At 45.5% G+C, this 15579-nt stretch overlaps 1 protein-coding gene across 1 annotated transcript in view; it reads left to right on the forward strand.

Moving 5' to 3' along the window:
- chd7 (chromodomain helicase DNA binding protein 7) overlaps positions 1–15579 on the forward strand; it is an 81802-nt gene that overhangs the window by 49839 nt on the left and 16384 nt on the right. The window contains exons 8-25 of the mRNA XM_080034402.1: positions 347–402; positions 548–665; positions 1179–1262; positions 1373–1510; positions 2772–2893; positions 3520–3763; positions 5275–5451; positions 5941–6084; positions 6496–6594; positions 6716–6899; positions 7103–7313; positions 7443–7638; positions 7909–8076; positions 8701–8880; positions 9018–9128; positions 10579–10790; positions 14094–14293; positions 14821–14980. Of these exons, the coding sequence (XP_079890528.1) occupies positions 347–402; positions 548–665; positions 1179–1262; positions 1373–1510; positions 2772–2893; positions 3520–3763; positions 5275–5451; positions 5941–6084; positions 6496–6594; positions 6716–6899; positions 7103–7313; positions 7443–7638; positions 7909–8076; positions 8701–8880; positions 9018–9128; positions 10579–10790; positions 14094–14293; positions 14821–14980 (2804 nt within the window). The remainder of the gene's footprint in view (positions 1–346; positions 403–547; positions 666–1178; positions 1263–1372; positions 1511–2771; positions 2894–3519; positions 3764–5274; positions 5452–5940; positions 6085–6495; positions 6595–6715; positions 6900–7102; positions 7314–7442; positions 7639–7908; positions 8077–8700; positions 8881–9017; positions 9129–10578; positions 10791–14093; positions 14294–14820; positions 14981–15579) is intronic.

Below are 15579 nucleotides of genomic sequence, written 5' to 3' on the forward strand. Positions count from 1 at the left end.
TGATATTAAATGTGTCCATTTGTTCTCGCCATGAAATGCAATGTGGCTACTTGATCCACATTGGACATATCCAAAACACACATATCTGGAAGCTTGACAAGATGTGAATGAAGCAATACCCCCCCCCCCCCCCCCTCCCCTCCCCAGAGTGAGGGTGTTAGGCAGGGAGACTCACTCTGTTGACTGACACGTCGGTGTGAAACTGGTTTGCAGGCTCCTTCTGCACCGCTTCACTAATTCAACCACATGCTGTAGAACAAAGAGAAGCCACTTCTGCTCTTCCACCATGCACTCGCTATATTTGCTCTGAATATGAACTTTTTCTCTTCTTGTCTCTTTTCCCCAGCTGGAGTCGGGGGATGAAGTGGACGTGGAGGAGTTCTACGTCAAGTTCAAGGGCTTGTGAGTTATGACCCATTCTTCCCCCCTGTCCACCTCTGTAGTGTTTGACAGTAGGGCTTTTCATCTTTACTAGCAGCTGTGTTCTCCTGTACTCTTTGCTATTGATATGAGAGATATGGTCCACTGAGTGTGTCTTGTGTCTCAGCTCGTACCTCCACTGTCGCTGGGCCGACCTGGAGGAGCTGGAGAAGGACAAGAGGATCCATCAGAAGGTCAAGAGGTATCGGGCCAAGCAGCTCATGCTCAACAGCTTTATAACCGAGGTAAGCCCTGAACTCTGCACTACAATTAGCCCATTAACCAGGGCCTGACCTAATGGTGCTTTTACATCACATAGTACCAGCTTTACTCTGCTATACTCTACTCGACAACAAGCTCATAAACTGTGACCGCTTGCATCTTGGCTTGGTTTGTTGTGCAGGACAGGGCCCCGCCCATTGATGACTCTCTGACCAATCAGTGGTCTGCATTATTTCATGTCACCGTTTAGTACCTGGATTCCCTCAACAGAGTAGGGACCAAAAGAGTAGGTACCAGATACCAGGTTATTTTACATAGGCCTAGTAGAAAACCAAACAGTATAGTACAGCCGGTTCCATTTAGTAGAAAAGTGTTTGAACAAAAACAAAAAAAAACGCTCCAAACACATAAACATGTCTTCCTCAATCATTGAGTATGAACATGAGATCCCGTGGCCTCGGCCCTAATAAGCCCCATTAATATGAAAGGGTCTCCCTGCTGCAGACAGTCAAACTCCCCTCTGCTCCTCTCTGCAGATGGATGACGAGTCTTTTAACCCGGACTATGTGGAGGTGGACCGTGTCCTGGACATCTCAGAGAGCCCCGACGAAAACGGAGAGGTGCTTTGATCTCTTCCTGTCATCTTTCATGGGCTTTGAGCCGCAAGCACGCACACACGCACGCACTCACACTCACCAAACCTCCCTCCTGTTTCTCTGTGTGTGTACAGACGGTGACTTTATATCTGGTGAAATGGTGCAGTCTGGCTTACGAGGACTCCACCTGGGAGCTGAAGGCCGACATCGACCAGTCCAAGATAGAGGAATATGAACGCATCGCAGCACGCACACCCAACACTAAGAAAGTGGTAAGTAGCTCTCTGTGTGTGTCTTCCATTCTCCTCCCAATAGGCGTGTGTGTGTTTGTGTGTGTTGGCCTGCCGCCGGCTCCTTCCTTCTTCCAGATTTACAGCTCCTTTTTAACTGCTCTCCACAGGGCCACGTTCTTGTGGTCTTACACTCTCTGACTCTCTCTCTCACACACACACACACACACACACACACACACACACACACACACACACACACACACACACACACACACACACACACACACACACACACACACATACGCCCACACACACACACGCCCACTCACACACACAGACACACACATGCCCACACACACACACGCCCACAAAAACACACACACACACCCTGCTCTTGTGGCCCGGGCCAAACCACTAACAGTGTGTTTAATGCTGAACAGAAGCAGCTGACTGGCTGTGGTCTTTCCCGTCCATCACTCCCTATTCTCCCTGCCTCCGTCTATTTAACTGCTGCCTACTGTTTCTCCTTAAGGACCGTGGTGGAAATGCTCTGTAGTTTTAAGAATTTATATTATATGTATTTATAGACATATATTTTCAGCCCCAGTGTGGCTCGGGGGACTCACCAATAAAGCACCATTCAGGGAAATATATAATAAACCAAAGGGACTTAACTAATCTAGCCCTCTATTCTGAGCCTCCTCCTAGGTTTGTTTGAATCGGGTGAACAGTAAAGAAAACTGACTTTTTAGCCTCAAGTCATTGATTTCTCAAAACAGTTGTTAAATAATTCACTGTCAACTTGATCAAATGACTCTTTGAGCTCTGCATGGGTCCGTCAAACCCTCTCTGACCTTTGTTACAGTAAGGTAGCCTGGCACCGCCCGCCTACCTACCTGCTCAATTTTCATGTCCCTTCAGTAGTCAGTCTGGGTCCGCGGTATATTCGTGAATTTTCTCCCGTAGATTTTTTTTACCGGTCCAATCAGCGAACAGAGGGAGTGGCTGAGAACAATGACGTGCGCCAGTTTCAGTTGTAGTCAGAAGCCGGCGCATGACGTACGTCACGACCAAACGTTATGCGATTGGTCGGCAGATCCAGAGTGGCACTGGGCAGATCCAATAGTTTTAAACTTCAACAGACGCCTGCTTTCAAGTGAGTTCACGTTTGTCAATTGAGCGATTCAAGACCTTCTGTACAAAGGAAATGAAGTACGATGGTCTGGTAGGACCAGGCTGACAGTAAGGGATTGCTGAGACTCAATACTGTGTACTAACCCTTCTTATTCCGCTTGTCTAGGACCGGCCTCCTGTAGCCGACTGGAAGAAGCTGGACGGATCCAGAGACTACAAGAACAGCAACGCACTCAGGGAATACCAGCTGGAAGGCCTCAACTGGCTGTCCTTCAACTGGTACAACACGTAAGTCACCCTTCACTTTATGTTGTTAGCATGAGCCGCTGACTGCTATAGACAGCCTGTACATGTGGTAGCACCTCATTTCTAGTCTCAACTGGGCATTAAGTGGCCCTGTAGCATAGTGTGGTTTATGCTTTGTTTAATGTATGCTCTCATAGCACTGTTAAAAACCTTTAGACCAACATCTTTATTCTGTCACACAAATTAAAGGTGCACTGTGTAACTTTTTGTGTGTCAGAGAACTGAACATATTCCATGGTATTCTCTCATTGCTGAATAAACAAACATTCTTCAAGAAAACTGGATCCCTGGAACACTGTTTAAAGACACAACATCTTCCTGGAAAATGACTGCTTCACTGTTGTTGTTAACAGCCGCATGGCCCCCCAGTTTTGTTTACAATCATATTCTAGTCTTAAGTTAGATTCCAGGAGCCTCAACTTTTATTTATTTATTTTAAGATTATAGAGTGATTCACTACTAAGAAGTACACGTAGAGTGAATGTGTTTTGTAAACCAGCTGCAGGCTCTGCAAATGGAAATAAACCCCCCCTCACCCATCCCCCCTCCTCTCAAAGTGCCCAGCGGACCTTTTTAAAGATTGTAGTTCTTTTTTTTCCCCTCCACAGACGTAACTGTATCTTGGCTGACGAGATGGGCCTGGGGAAGACCATCCAGTCCATCACATTCCTCAACGAGGTGTTCATGAAGGGCATCGAGGGGCCCTTCCTGGTCATTGCCCCGCTCTCCACCATCCCCAACTGGGAGAGGGAGTTCAGGACCTGGACGGAGCTCAACGCTGTGGTGTACCACGGCAGCCAGGCCAGCCGCAAGACCATCCAGGCCTACGAGATGTACTACAGAGACACACAGGTACACAGGGCTGCTCATAGGGCTCCATGTCAGGGCTTTGACTGTGGAATGAAAGGAGACGATACACAGAGTAGTAGTAGCCGGAAAAGTTCAAGTTGACCTGCTTTTAAGTGAATGAATGATTGATAATATACAATTTGTGAATCGGTGCTACATCAGTTATACTATAAGGAATTGCTAAAAGGAAATTTTTCACGAGTTGACATTTTGATCTCTTAGGAAAGCAATCAGAGCCAGGGTGCGTTTGTCTTTTGTGTGTGTAGTAAATAAGTGTCATTTTGCTGTTATCAAAATATGAAATAAATGTATGGCCAGTCCGTGTGGCCTGTCCTCAGTGACAACACACCCCGTCAGCAGAGAAACTAGGAGGAGGTGATGTGAAAGAAATGAGATGCAGCTGTGTGAGCCAGTCAGCAGAACTTCAGCTCTCCTGAGCCAGCTGGACAGGGCTGGACAGGGCTCCCGTCTTGCTGCCTAAGCTCTTTACTCCAGTCTTCTCGCTGTAAGCCATACAACTGTAAGCTCTGGCTGTACAGTGCTGCTAACCGCTGTCCGTCTGACCCCCCCTCCTTAGCTGTAGTAGCACTGTCCTTAGCTAGCTGCTTGTTACTAATCCAGGGCTGTGGTAATCCTCAAGGTCGCTGTGGACAGTGTGTCCCACCCGCTTCACTACACACACAGAGGGGACTATCTCTAGCTATTATGGTCGTGGCTTCAAGGTCTTAGACGGATTACTCATTTGATAATAGAAGGGAGTGTTTTGTTGTTGTGTTTTTACACCTGGTTTGACTGAATAAAACCGGCACAACATTACAGATTGAACTTCCGCAAGTCCAATTTTATCTTGAGCCTCTATACCCTCCTTTCCATCGAGCACTTTGGCACGGCATGTATTCAATTTGCGTTTCCACTGTCAAGGTACCAAAATAAGTAAACTGTGCTGTAGGCCCTCTTTTTGTCACCCTCTCATTGTGGTACCAAACCATCCCGAAAGGGTGGAGCTACACACTGCCGTCTGTTGATTGGTCGACAGAATCATCATTTCCGTGCGTGAGATAGACAGCAATGTGTTATCACCTCGGCAAGAGTTAAGGGTCCTGTGTTATGCTCTTAGTTTACTGTGTTGTGTCTTCCCTCTCAGACTACACTGTGTCGCGGCTCTATGATGTCAACATAGTTTTGGCCAGTGCCGTTTAACAGTTCTGGCTGTGGCTATCGTCGTCCAGCATAAACCCTGCTTACCAGGTTAGGTTACGGTCGACGGTGGAAAGGCAAACCAGACCTTAGGGTTACCTTTCCTTACCAAACCGTTCCGTACCGAACTGTTCTGCTCAGTGGTAAAACAAGGTATATTTACGAGCTCGCAATTCAGAGCTGTCGTGGCCCACAGCTGATGCCCTTTACTTTTGCCCTCAAAACTGTTTGGCCCCTCGGTAAGGGATATGGGACAGGCATGTTTTGAACATTCTTATGGACCTTCCTTCTTGTCCTCTTCCTCTCCCTCCCTCCAGGGTAAGATCATCAAAGGAGCGTATCGTTTCCACGCGCTGATCACCACCTTTGAGATGATCATGACGGACTGTCCCGAGCTGCGCAACGTGCCGTGGCGCTGTGTGGTCATAGACGAGGCCCACCGCCTCAAGAACCGCAGCTGCAAACTACTGGAAGGACTGAGGATGTTGGACATGGTGAGTAGTGGTCAAGACAAGTGAAACAGAGTTCAAGAGAGTTCAATATGGTTTTATCTTATCACATGCACAACAATTCCAAGCAGCAGTCATTTGGCCATGACATTCCTAAACAATACAATATAGAAGAAGAAGATATAGAAGAGAAACACACCAGTGACGAGAGACACTGAGACACAGATAAACACAAAAGTAGTGCAAGGACACAGTGTAGAGATAAGGTGCACCATATAAATGAAATCTATATAAGTTTCTTGGCACACTGTGCGCGGGCTGACTGTCTCTCTCTCTCTTTCTTTCTTTCTTTCTTTCTTTCTTTCTTTCTTTCTTTCTTTCTTTCTTTCTTTCTTTCTTTCTTTCTTTCTTTCTTTCTTTCTTTCTTTCTTTCTTTCTTTCTTTCTTTCTTTCTTTCTTTCTTTCTTTCTTTCTTTCTTTCTTTCTTTCTTTCTTCCTTCCTTCCTTCCTTCCTTCCTTCCTTCCTTCCCCCAGGAGCACAAAGTCCTGCTGACAGGAACTCCTCTGCAGAACACGGTGGAGGAGCTCTTCAGCTTACTCAACTTCCTGGAGCCCGAGCGCTTCCCCTCTGAAGCCACCTTTATGACTGAGTTTGGAGACCTTAAGACTGAAGAACAGGTAAACTGGAAAGCTCTCCCTGCCTTCCAATACCCATACTTCCCTACTATTTAGTATGCCAGCAAAAGATTTAGGATGTCCCAATACTTGCACGTCAATTGTCGTATGCTGACTATGCCAACTAACTCCGATAGCGTTTTGGAGTATTTGTCTTTTATTCTTGACATTTCTCAACATAATGGGGAAAAAAATCTTCCATTTCTGATGTTTTTCTCTCTCCTGTGGCCCTAAAACTCTTCTGTACTTTAGTGTGTATTATAGTCAAAAGAAAGAGTATGTGATTTCTCTCGCAGGGTCTATTTGTACTGTGGGAAAATAGGAGCAGGGTTGCAGTCCATTTAAACTTTCCCACGCCCTCTTAAATTCCCACACCCAATCATGTGTTTAAACCTTGTTGTCTGTGCGTCTCAGGTTCAAAATCTGCAGGCCATTCTGAAGCCCATGATGTTGAGGAGACTGAAGGAGGACGTGGAGAAGAACCTGGCCCCTAAAGAAGAGACCATCATTGAGGTAGGACCGAGCTTTCACCAGCTATATGTCTCACAGTCGCATGTCTAGTGTGTATAAGACGTTACCAACATTCAAGTCTCAACAAAGGATAAATGAACTGTATGTTTATTGTTGTGTTCAGGTGGAGCTGACCAACATCCAGAAGAAGTACTACCGGGCCATCCTGGAGAAGAACTTTGCCTTCCTGTCCAAAGGAGGAGTGGCAGGGGGAGGGGGAGGAGGAGGGGGGGCAGGCAATGTCCCCAACCTCCTCAACACCATGATGGAGCTGAGGAAATGCTGCAACCACCCCTACCTCATTAATGGTACACACACACACACACACACACACACACACACACACACACACACACACACACACACACACACGCACACTAAAGTATTAAAGGAATAGTTCAACATTTTATTAATTTTTGATTTCTGCTAACCGAACTTTTTCATGTTCCAAAAATGATTTTCCCATTTTGATTCCTGATTCCTTTTTAAATGTGTCCTTCCGTTGTTCCAGGAGCGGAGGAGAAGATAGCGGAGGAGTTCAGGGAGACCCACGGTACAGACCAACCAGACATGCCCCTCCAGGCCATGATCCAGGCGGCCGGCAAGCTGGTGCTCATCGACAAGCTGCTGCCCAAGCTGAAGGCAGGCGGACACAGGGTGCTGGTGTTCAGTCAGATGGTCCGCTGTCTGGACATCCTGGAGGATTACCTCATCCAGAGACGGTGAGCACACTGACAATAATAATAATAATATCTTTATTTATATAGCACCTTTAAAAACACTTTTTGATTGATGTGATATAAATGAAACGGAAAATAACTCCCCTCTGTCCTCCCCCTCTCTCTGTCCAGCTATCCCTACGAGCGTATAGACGGCAGGGTTCGGGGTAACCTGCGACAGGCCGCCATCGACCGCTTCTCCAAGCCGGACTCTGATCGCTTTGTGTTCCTGCTGTGTACCAGAGCTGGAGGCCTGGGCATCAACCTGACCGCTGCAGACACCTGCATCATCTTTGACTCTGACTGGAACCCTCAGAACGACCTGCAGGTAACCTCACCTTTTCATAAGCTATTAGTTAGCCTCATAGCATAATGGCCTAAATCATATTTACTCTACTTTTACTCTACATCTACTCTATTCTACATCTACTCTAACTTTACCCTACTCTATAACCCAGTATGCATATCGCAATGTGCATCGTATCGGGATATATCATGTCGTGACGTCCTTGCCTATACACAGCCGTTGTGGACGGACATGAAAAGTCTAATGTATTTTGTGCTAAAACCAATGTTGGTGTCTGTCCCCTCCTCCCAGGCCCAGGCTAGGTGTCATCGTATCGGGCAGGTCAAGGCGGTGAAGATCTACCGTCTGATCACCAGGAACAGCTACGAGAGGGAGATGTTCGACAAGGCCAGTCTGAAGCTGGGTCTGGACAGGGCTGTGCTCCAGAGCATGAGTGGACGGGAGAACGCCAACAGCAATGTGAGACACACATATCTGTACAATCTCTGTTAAAGGTGGAGTCAGTGACCCTGGATCAACATCAATTCATTTGACCCATCCATCCAGCCTAAGCTCTGATTTGATTTTTGAATTCACTCGAACAATCAACATATAAATTAATAATAATAATTATGATAACAAAGTACTCAATTAAATCTAACAAAAAAGGATAAGTTTGAGAGGGAGCAGGCACTGCCACTGTCAACAGGTATGTAAACAAAGGATGCCCATCGTGGCTGCTAGCAACTTCCTTTTTATAGAGTCTAGGCTGTGTATTAATACTTGATTTTTACAAAGCACACGTATAGTACGGACAGATGGCGGATCATGAGGAGATATTGACTGATTTTGACAGTTTTTTGACAACGAGTTCCTCCAGAATTCACTGAGTCCATCTTTTATGTCAACATGCTCAGTGCCCTCATTTTTAAAAGGATAGTTCATATGGTGGGTCACACACTCACACAATGTTCTTCGATCTGTATTCAGACCTCAAACCTCAAAATCAGAGTATACCTACAAGCACAAAATATATAAATGGGATTTTTCTGTTTCCACTCAGTATTTGTATACCCACTAACACCCTGTTTGTTTGTCTTCCAGGTGCAGCAGTTGTCTAAGAAGGAGGTGGAGGACCTTCTGAGAAAGGGAGCGTATGGAGCTCTGATGGACGAGGAGGACGAAGGCTCAAAGTTCTGTGAGGAGGACATCGACCAGATCCTCCAGAGAAGAACCCACACCATCACCATCGAGAACGAGGGCAAGGGCTCCACCTTCGCTAAGGTACACGCTTTACTCCACACCACCCACTATGGCAATACTTCCTCATAGGCTGTGCACACTGTATTGTACGCACGCTCTGTAATATGTCAGTGACGTTAACCTGGCATTAACCAACACGTGTCCCCTTTTGTCTGTAGGCCAGTTTTGTGGCAAAGGGGAACCGGACAGACATTTCTCTGGAGGATCCAGACTTTTGGCAGAAATGGGCCAAGAAAGCTGAGCTGGACCTGGACGCCGTCAATGGACGGGTACTACGCACGCACGCACACACACACACACACACACACACACACACACACACACACACACACACACACACACACACACACACACACACACACACACACACACACACACACACACACACACACACACACACACACACACACACACACACACACACACACACACACACACACACACACACACACACACACACACACACACACACACACACACACACACACACACACACACACACACACACACACACACACACACACACACACACACACACACACACACACACACAATACTCACAGGAACAAAGCAGCACAAGGAAAAATATATGCCAAAGCCACATACATTTCATGCTGTCCCAACAAATACTTTGATGTACAGAGTCACACACACACACACACACACACACACACACACACACACACACACACACACACACACACACACACACACACACAGTTGTGTCTAGTTGTGACTAGCATTGGTCATTTGTCAGTGCTATCACCACAAGCTAAGAGGAGTAAAATGAGAGGGAGACTGAGATGGCAAGATCATTCGGGAAGCGGAAAGAGAGAGAGATTAATATTGACAGTTGGGAATCTCCACTCTTCCTTAATTACCCCTGTTTCCCTGCTCTGGTGTGTGTGTTTGAGCGCGAGAGTGTAAGCTGCTTAGCTCCACTTAACAGAGCGCAGATGCCTGGAGGGTACAGAGATATCACTTAGGCTAGCACACACACACACACACACAGAAACAGACACACACAAGCTCAGTCACATTCTTCCACACACTGAGCGCTCTGCTAACCAGCATCTTTTATATGTTTTGCTTTCTTTCCCTCTCCACATTTGTTCATTTTGTTTTTCATGTGTGTATCTGTCCCCCCTGATTCCTCCTCCTTCCTCTGCGCTCCCTCTCTAGTGGAGGGTCCTCCACTGGAACACTTAATCCAGCTTTACGAGCGTGAATACGGCCCGCTCCCCCGGGATTCCCTTATTGTGTGATCTTCAAATGGAAATGACTGCAGCGCTCTGTGATAATTGTGGAACTAACTACTGCCCCTGTTTGCGCATATTAATGAAATTGCAAGGAGGAGAGGGGGAGGAAAGCAAATTAATTGAAGAAAAATGTAATTCAGTAGACGACATAATTAATGCCGGTTAATGTTTGAGCCGGGCAACAAAATACACGGCTTTATGAATGAGACACAGGGCCAAATAGCCAATTAGTCAGCGTTCACACTCGTCATAGAAGTCAGAGTATACGAGATATTTACAAACGGCTTGCAAAGCAGTAGGCGCATTGCATATTGTTGGATTGGAGGCCATCTGTAATTGAAACCAGGTTCTTGGCCAATTATTATTATTATTTATTTTCAATAAAGATCCTCTATTCCAGAAGCGATGAACACCTAGGCCCCTAAATGGACTAAAACGTTTCCATTGCCTCTGTCTCCAGAACACACTGGTGATCGACACGCCGCGGGTGAGGAAGCAGACGCGCCACTTCAGCAGCGCCAAGGAGGACGAGATGATGGAGTTCTCCGAGCTGGAGAGCGACGAAGACGAGCCCAGCAAACCCTCGTCCAAATCCAGACGGCCCCAGGACAAGGCCCAGGGCTACCCCAGATCTGAGTGCTTCAGAGTGGAGAAAAACCTGCTGGTCTACGGGTCAGTCACATGGTTACTACTCCACAATCAGACCAATAACAATGTCAAACACTGGCTTATATTCAAACATCACTATAAATAGGACATGACATTTGTTTATAGAAAGCTTTTGCTTTTGAGTTCACAGTAAAAAAAAAGGACCGTGGGAGAACAAAGCCCCACTGGAGTAGACGAAAAAATAGTGAAGGAGAAGAAAAACCTATTTAAGTTTTTTTTCGGATGTGGAGTCGTGTGTGCGTGTGTAAAAGAGTTAATGGATGCAGACCTGCACATTAAGTGATTTAGTCGACAGCAATCTTTGCACTCAAGGCCATCAACACTCAGCCACTAATCAGAGCGGCCTGTAAACACATTCATGCACACATACACATTAGTATCCACTGAGCATGCTTATTCCAGTGCACACAAGGTGACCTTGGAGGGCATGGCGCAAGGTTTTAGCCCACATACGCACAATTGACTGATCAGAGCCTGTCACACGCACACTTTTAAAAAGAGTCAAGAGGCATCTGTCGCTATTCCTTTTAACCCATTGATGCCTGAGGCTGCGCAACGCAACATGCATCTCCTGTCTGTCGCGCAGCATCAGGCGTCAATGGGTTAAAGTTGGAGTCAGCGATTCAGGAGAACACTAGTTGTCAAAATAAGCGAATATCTCCTCACAATCTGCTACCTGTCCATTAATACATCGCCTAGGCTCTGTTGACTGATATGTAAGCAAAGGGGGTCCAGCTTAGCTAGCAATATGGCCGTTTACAGAGCCTAGGCTGTGTATTAACACTGGATTAACACGGTACGCACACGAAGCGGATCATGATTCATGTTATGGCTCTCATTAAGATTTAAAGACCAGTGTTCAGAATGAGTGTCTATTAATCTGTGCAGTGAAAGATGAGCATTTTTTCTCAGACTTCCACTTGTACATGAGTCACAATGGCAAACTTGACACACTTACCACAGATACTGATTATTGGGTGAGCCTTTCCATTTCCATGGTTGACTTGGTGTGTGTGTGTGTGTGTGTGTGTGTGTGTGTGTGTGTGTGTGTGTGACTGAACAGTGGTGCTAGTGAGATGTCAGCGTTGTTATTGTTCCAGTCTAGCCTCGTGGCCTGAGGCTGTAGGACACAAAAACACACACTGTCTGACTGGGAGCCTGTCCCCTCTGCCCCAGCGCTCTGTTGTCTTTTCCCATCATCCATCCATCTCTCTATCTCTCTCTCTCTCTCTCTCTCTCTCACCCTCATCCTCCATTTTCCCCCCTGTCTGAAATCATTGCGAGTGAGACTGGCTCACACGCTTCACTGCAGATTGGGAAGCAGCAGTTGAAAGATTGTAGTTGACATGGAGACAGTGTGAGGGAAGCTGCCCACCACGTCAGCCTTTAGGGTCGCTCTTGCTCGGGTGTGTGTGTGTGTGTGTGTGTGTGTGTGTGTGTGTGTGTGTGCCTCACTCTTGTTATAGAGCAGGGGGTTTTCAAAGTGTGAGAGAGTGACACAGAGAACAAATTTCAGCGGAATTTCAATATCCCTGTGTGTTTTGAAAGATCTTATCATTATTTGAAACATATTTTTGAAACATTCTAAACATCTTTGTGCGTTTTTAAACACATTTCTTTAAACATTTTAACATCTTTATCGAAGTATGTTTTTGTTCAGCTTTTTAAAAATACATTTGAACATCTTTATCAAGTGTTTTAACCCTGCTTCCTTTAAGCATGGATAGTAGTGACTGAGTGTGCAATGGAGTGAGAGAGATAGGCAGAAAGACTTGCCCAAATTATTGACTATTGTTAAATGTCATTCACCCACCCAGTTTTTTTTTGCTAGTGCCTCCAATGTCCTTCTGGGTGAAATTAGTAGCCAGCAGAGATCCTGACCCTCCTAGGAGGGTCCGGGGGTGTATGCCCGGGAGATTTTTTTTTAACCTTTTTGAAGTGAAATGCGTGAATCTGGTGCACTTTCAGAGGAAAATGGAGGCTAAATCTGAGGAATTTTGTGTGAACAAATATTTTGGAGACACTGGGTCGGATGAATAAGAAGCTATTGAAGAAAGACACATGGATTTTCCATAAAAATATTTATTTAAAATAAAATATTATGCAGGGTCCTCTGGGTTGGGCTTGGAGCTCTTTTTCTTTAACGAGACATATTTCTCTGTAATATAGTGAATGCATTTAAATGCAGTGAGAGGAACGAAGCAGAAGAACTCTTGTCCAGCTACTGTATCTTTATTTCCACAGGGCTGAAATAGACTATAGACTATACACAGTGCATGGGAAACTGAGGGCAGCCCCATTTCCAAATGTTTTTAAATAAACTCAATACACACTGTGCATGGACGTGAAGAGCGCAGAATTTAGGTCTACTATAGGCTACTGACGAAAATCACACAACACATTGCATCTATTTATTAACAATATTTATGAATTTAGGCTATATTTTGCTGCTCCAACTCAAATTCAGCCCAGCCAGGCGATAGTTAAGTTTCAGTTTCGTTTTCGTCTCCGTGGTATACAGCCGTTTGGACCAGCTGATCGGCTCCTGACAGCAGGAGTCAGTCTGCGTTCCAGTTGTACTGGGAAGTCGGATTTATGGTGCCAGTGATAACTGAACTAAATAATAAAATAAAGCTATCTTCTCCTTCCTATATCTGTCTATCTTTATCCCTCCACTGCACACTCAGTCACTACTATCCATGCTAAAAGGAAGCAGGATTATAACTTCATTTAGCACATTACTTTTAAATATTTTATATTATTTATTCATTTTTTTCTCCCCCATCTAATTTTGATGATTTTTAGAAAAATGTGTTGGTTTGTAAGCGCTAAGGGAGCATGGTTAAATAAAACCTGTGAACCTTAACTTTTAAATGTATTTTATTTAATGTTTCTATGTGCTACACAGGCTTAGATATTAAGGTTTTGGTAGACTTTACAATTCGTACTATTTTTTCAGAAAACCCTCAGGCATTAAGGACATGCATCCTAGATTGCCATAGTCATCAATGGGTTAAATCAAGTCTGAAGACTAATTCTGTTCCATTTTAACCTGTAATTTTATTGTATTTAAATGTTTTATTTCTATTCATTCGCTTTTAATTTTTTTTATTCTGTTCATTTGCTTTTCTAATGTGTATTATGTATTTTAATATTGCCCCTGTAAGGCACTTTGCCTTGTGTCTGAATTGTGCTATATAAATAAACTTGCCTTGCCTAATGAATGTTGGCTATTATGTCATATTCTGCTTGGTATATCTACACACTGACAGGCTTGTTTCTCCATGTGTGTGTGTGTGTGTGTAGTTGGGGTAGGTGGAGTGACATCCTGAATCACGGGCGTTTCAAGCGTCCCCTGAAGGAGGCGGATGTGGAGAAGATCTGCCGCGCGCTGCTGGCCTACTGTCTGCTGCACTACAGAGGAGACGAGAACATCAAGAGCTTCATCTGGGACCTGATCACTCCCAGTGAAGACGGCTCCACCAAGACCCTCACCAACCACTCTGGTAACACACACACACACACACACCGCATCATTCTAGAGGAGGGAGGGGGGGGGGGGGGGTCGCTTATGGTGTAGTGGTTAGAGAGCATCTTCCATAGAGGCTCAGTCCTCGTCGCAGCAGACCCTGGTTGGAGTCCGGCCCGGGTCGTTCTCTGCATGTCATTCCCCTCCCTACACTATCCCTGCGTTCCAAATCACATACTTTTTATTTTTACTGCAACACATACTAAAGTACAGAAGAGTTTTAGAGCCACAGGAGAGAGAGAGAAAAATCAGATAAGGGAGTTTTTTTTTTTTTTTTATTCTGTCAAAATGTCAAGAATAGAGACGAATGGAACACAGGGTGTTTTTCTGTCTCTCAAACTGTAATAAGAAAAAGGAAAACATGCCAAAAAAAATTAAAAATGTGTTCTACGGACAGGCACTATTGAGCTTTGACACTTATCCCAGCTAGTGCTACATCATTAGATAACTGTACGCAGCAATGTTTGACATGTGCCTTGCCTTCCCTTCTCTGTCTCTCTGCAGGTCTCTCTACCCCTGTCCCTCGGGGCAGGAAGGGCAAGAAGGGGAAGCCCCAAGCCCCGCCTCCACAAACGCCACGAGCTGATTGGCTGGCCAGCTGCAATCCTGACCACTTGCTTGCAGAGGATAGCTACAAGAGACACCTGAAACATCACTGTAACAAGTAAGGCTTCCTCAGTCACTCTCTCTCCCACACACACACACACACACACACACACACACACACACACACACACACACACACACACACACACACACACACACACACACACACACACACACACACACACACACCATATGAAACACCTTGCTACCTAGTGGCTGGGACCATGGACAGTTTGAACACCTATTTAACCAATTAAAGTAATACTACCCAGAGTTCAGAAAATCCATGGATGCCAAACTATTTTAGGTAAAAGAGTTGCTTTGAAACCAGGCCATGGAGATGAGTGGCAGGCGTCATGCTTTCTGAGTCTGGCTGTCCACCTGTACACAAAGCATGACTTTACCAGATGCACACACACACACACACACACACACACACACACACACACACACACACACACACACACATTTATTTGCTCACTCTGTAGTCGGCTCGCTCTCCTCTTGTCAGGGTGATATGCTTCCTTACTCTCCAGATTTTTTTTCTTATTGGGGGGGAGTTTGTTTGTGTGTGTCTCTGGCTGTGTGCCAGGCCAGGTGCTAGGCAGGCAGACCTGTTGGAAGTGGGTGAAGACGCACACAAGCATGCACACACAC

Source organism: Ammodytes marinus (genome assembly GCF_949987685.1).
Source record: "Ammodytes marinus genome assembly, chromosome: 9".
Taxonomy (NCBI): domain Eukaryota; kingdom Metazoa; phylum Chordata; class Actinopteri; order Uranoscopiformes; family Ammodytidae; genus Ammodytes; species Ammodytes marinus.